Source organism: Etheostoma spectabile, chromosome 8, assembly GCF_008692095.1.
Source record: "Etheostoma spectabile isolate EspeVRDwgs_2016 chromosome 8, UIUC_Espe_1.0, whole genome shotgun sequence".
Lineage (NCBI taxonomy): Eukaryota > Metazoa > Chordata > Actinopteri > Perciformes > Percidae > Etheostoma > Etheostoma spectabile.
Window position 1 is genome coordinate 28,000,086 of NC_045740.1, and position 3,729 is coordinate 28,003,814.

At 41.8% G+C, this 3,729-nt stretch overlaps 1 protein-coding gene and 1 long non-coding RNA gene across 16 annotated transcripts in view; one reads left to right on the top strand and one right to left on the bottom strand.

Annotated features, from left to right (window-relative positions):
* Positions 1-3,249, top strand: part of LOC116694334 (uncharacterized) — a 15,241-nt gene extending 11,992 nt beyond the window's left edge. The window contains exons 3-4 of the long non-coding RNA XR_004333112.1: positions 2,607-2,610; positions 3,172-3,249. This is a non-coding gene — a long non-coding RNA (uncharacterized LOC116694334). The remainder of the gene's footprint in view (positions 1-2,606; positions 2,611-3,171) is intronic.
* The window catches only part of mical3a (microtubule associated monooxygenase, calponin and LIM domain containing 3a), a 192,945-nt gene that overhangs the window by 62,654 nt on the left and 126,562 nt on the right, over positions 1-3,729 (bottom strand). For all 15 annotated transcript variants that reach the window (XM_032524024.1, XM_032524025.1, XM_032524023.1 and 12 more), the window contains exon 2: positions 264-672. In XM_032524024.1, coding sequence (XP_032379915.1) covers positions 264-542 — 279 coding nt within the window. In that variant the 5' untranslated portion in view covers positions 543-672. The remainder of the gene's footprint in view (positions 1-263; positions 673-3,729) is intronic.

Below are 3,729 nucleotides of genomic sequence, written 5' to 3' on the forward strand. Positions count from 1 at the left end.
TGGGGGGGGGGGGGTTTGTATTGTGCAAACCAGAGGAGGTGACAAATTAAAAATTTCCAAGAGTGAACTGTCTCCTGAAAATAAAGTGTCTCTACAGCGTCCTTTTACATAAAGCAATCACACACCGGTCTGGCTGGTAAACATGAGCCTCACATTACATGATCCCTTGACATCGAGTATCAAATTCACTCACTGAACTGAAGCCAACAAGAGGCAGAGACGTCCTTAACTGAAGTATTCAGTTTTTAATGATCCAGGCTTACCTGCGAGTTGGCACAGGCACGGCCCTTTTTGTACTCCTTCTGGTAGGCCCTCTTGTCTAACTTTGCCCAGAGCGCCTTGGCCTTCCAGTAGTTGAGTTTGGACTTGAGCTTGTGATAGAAGATCCTGTACTCGCCGGGCTTGACTTCCAGGTGGTCACACAGCTCCTGGAAGGCCTTGAGCGTGCCCTTACACGTGGTCCCCTGGACAAAGTTGTCAAACAGGACATGGGACTTGTTCACCCCATCGCCTCCAGTTGCACCCGCGCCTCCATCCCCCATAGTCCAGACTCACACAGGGGCTGTGAGGGCCCTTCACCCCCCCAGGCAGGGGTCTCTGGATCCAGCCCCAGCCCTGGAACACGCTCTATAGGGTGGAGCGCTCTAACTCCCAGCCTCAAGCATCTTCAATCTGTCAATGAGAGGGAGAGACAGAAAAGTCTGTGAAACGTAGAAGACAATACAGAAAAAAAGCAAACTTACGAGACTACAGCTTCCAAATGCTCAAATAATATCCACACTGTCCAATCCCACAGAAACTTTAATTAGATGCAGGGAACCAAGTTGAGATTGCCTATGTCTACTAGCCTCTTCTAGCGCCCTATAAGCAAAATGGGCCCTTATATTCTCCAACTATGCAAACATATGTATGAAGGCTGGACGGTCAAACAATCAAAGCAGCAATTGAGGATAAAGACCAGTTCATTCAAGTATCATTCTTCTGCATTGACATAACCTCAAGTAACCTCTTATCTGTCTAGAAATGAGGCTGTCGGACACAGGAAGGGCACTGAACCCACACAAAGTCAAAACAGGAAACACCCAGGGCATCTGGACATGTGATTGTGGAACATCACTCCAGACAGACTCCAGACACAGGAAATAGCAAGTTCATCCCAAAACACTATGAAACAAAACAAAATCCTAGGCATTTAAGTAAATGATCTGGCTGTAGAACAATGTTTCATAAGCCAGATAGTTTTGTCCACAGTGCATGCTCCCTGCTTCCTGCATAGATACTGAGTGAAAGTTGACTTTGGACCTACTAAGACATGGAGGAGTCCAACTTTATGTGTTTTCACCCATAGGGGGGCGAGATCATTCATGTTATTTGGCGTCTATGGTTCCGCTGTCATGACTGGAATGTCTTGATAGGCTCTTTGTTTTTAAACTTGGACTGTATTTAGCAGCCTTTGACCCTCCTGTTGTCCTCGGGTCAAATTTGACCCCTTTTTTAAAATGTCTATATTTGAAATATGGGTTTCTTTATAACCAAATTACCACAGAAAAGGATGGATTCCATGCAACGCTCTTTGCAAATACAATACAATAACTTTCATTCCTCTGATCTTAACTATTAGTCAACATAATTCATGATTTCTGCTATATTAACTCAAATATTAGGTATAATTCTATACAAATGAGGGTTATTAACCATGGATTCCAAAATGTAGAGTAAAACTAGTGGTAGTAAGGGGGTGTTAGTGAAATAAAGAAATAAAAATAATGCGTTGAAAATGTCAAAAAAAAACAACATAAAAATAAGTGTTAATCTTTTTGACTCGGGACGACAACGCAAGGGTTAAAAAAAGGTCAGCGTTAATCAACTTCAGCGCAAGTATTAAAAGAAGACAATAGAGAAAGAAAGAAAAGCTGCAAAGTGCTAAGACAACAGTAGTAAAGATGAAAAAAAAAAACTAAATTGATCCAGTCTATTTGCTGAATGATACGTTTCCAGCCAAGCATTGGCTCTGGTTAGCATTAGCATCCATTAGCAGAAACTAGCTTTGCTTGTTAGAGGTTCACAATGGCTCAGCCAAATAGGATACGTAACTCTCTGCAATTCAACACGTAGAACGACTATCCCAACAATAGGCGTCAATTAGGAAAAGACACAAAGTATTAAATGAACAGAAATAGTTTTACATTTCGGGAAACACTCTTCACATTCTTATATCGTAATATCAAGCCACTGGCGGGAGACTGTTAGCTTAGCTTAGTATACAGACTCAAAACAAGTAACAAAATTTGCCTACTAGTTCCTTTAAAGCTCACTAATACATGTAATTATCTCGAACGAGATATTCAATGTTAATTTGTGACCTTTGGAGCTGCTGGTAGGCAAATCCTGTTTCTTTTGGACAGAGCCAAGCTAGCTGTTTTCCTCTGCTTTTTGTCTGTATGCTAAGTTAAGGTCTCTGTCTCTAGCTTGATATACTGTACTAATATAAGAGTATCATCAATCTTCTCATCAAACCCTTTCCCAAAATGTAGATTAAATACATTACGTGTGTGAAAAAGCAGTTAAATCCGATTTAAGACTTTCATTTACAGTACAGATGAGAGATAAGTGGCTAAACATTTTCGTTTGGGAAAGTGCCAACAATCAGGTGAAGAAGACAGGACTCTGTAAGTAACTGAAATCCCAGGGAACACATGAAGAATTACACCGTCAGCTTTTTTTCTCTAAGAAAAAACATGAGCTCAGTAATCCTTTGTCCGGGATGTTGAGGTGGTTCATGAAGACCAATGTAGTCCCAGTCCCAGTGGCAACACATCGAGAACAAGGGAGGCAGGGACAGAGGTCAGCTGGCCCCCTTTTCACACACTGCCAACTCTTCATCCCAGTGAAAACAGCAGGCCCTGGGTCTAGCTCTGCCTCAGTCAGTCAGGACCAGGGCTGAAGGAAAGGACGGATAGGACTAGGGCTGTAACGATACACCAAACCCAGGGTTCGGTTCGTATCACGATTTTTGACCCACGATTCAATACAAACCTCGATTATTTATTTTGTATGGGACAGCCGTCTGTACAGGTAGCTAAATTTACCAGACAAAACAGGAGTAAGGCACCAAAAGCACTACTAGTAATTTAAAGATGTGGTAGCACTGGATCTGGAAGAGAAGGTGAGCTCTAGGAGTTGGAAGGGGGGTGTTGCGATTCTGTCTTCTCACTCAGGTTCGGGGAGTTGAGTGTCGCGATTTCGGTTTTATTTTCCATATCGTTACAGCACTAGAAAGGACCTCTTCCAACACAAGCATTTACTGTAGCTACCCTGCTACATCATTTGCATTTCCTCTATGAAACAAGCTGTAAGGTCCATCTGCACCTGCAGCAATTGCGCTCTGAGGTTAATGTGTGTGTGTTGTATTATTTTAGTAGCTTACTGTATATGCAAAATACTAGGGCTGGGGAGAAAATAGAAAATTGTATGCATCATGATTTTTGTTTTCTCTTTGCAACGATTTTTAGAATTGATTCTTTCCCCAAGAATCTCCACTACTGATAGTTTGGGGTCACTTAGAAATTTCCATTGCACTCCATTGTAGACAGAATTCCAGCTGAGGTCAGTTGCATTGTTTTTTTAACCAGGGCAGCAGTTTGCAGATTACATTATGTGTTTACATAATAGCAAAAGGGTTCTCCAATGTTTTCTCAGTTAGTTTTTTTTAAATGATATCAGAATAGT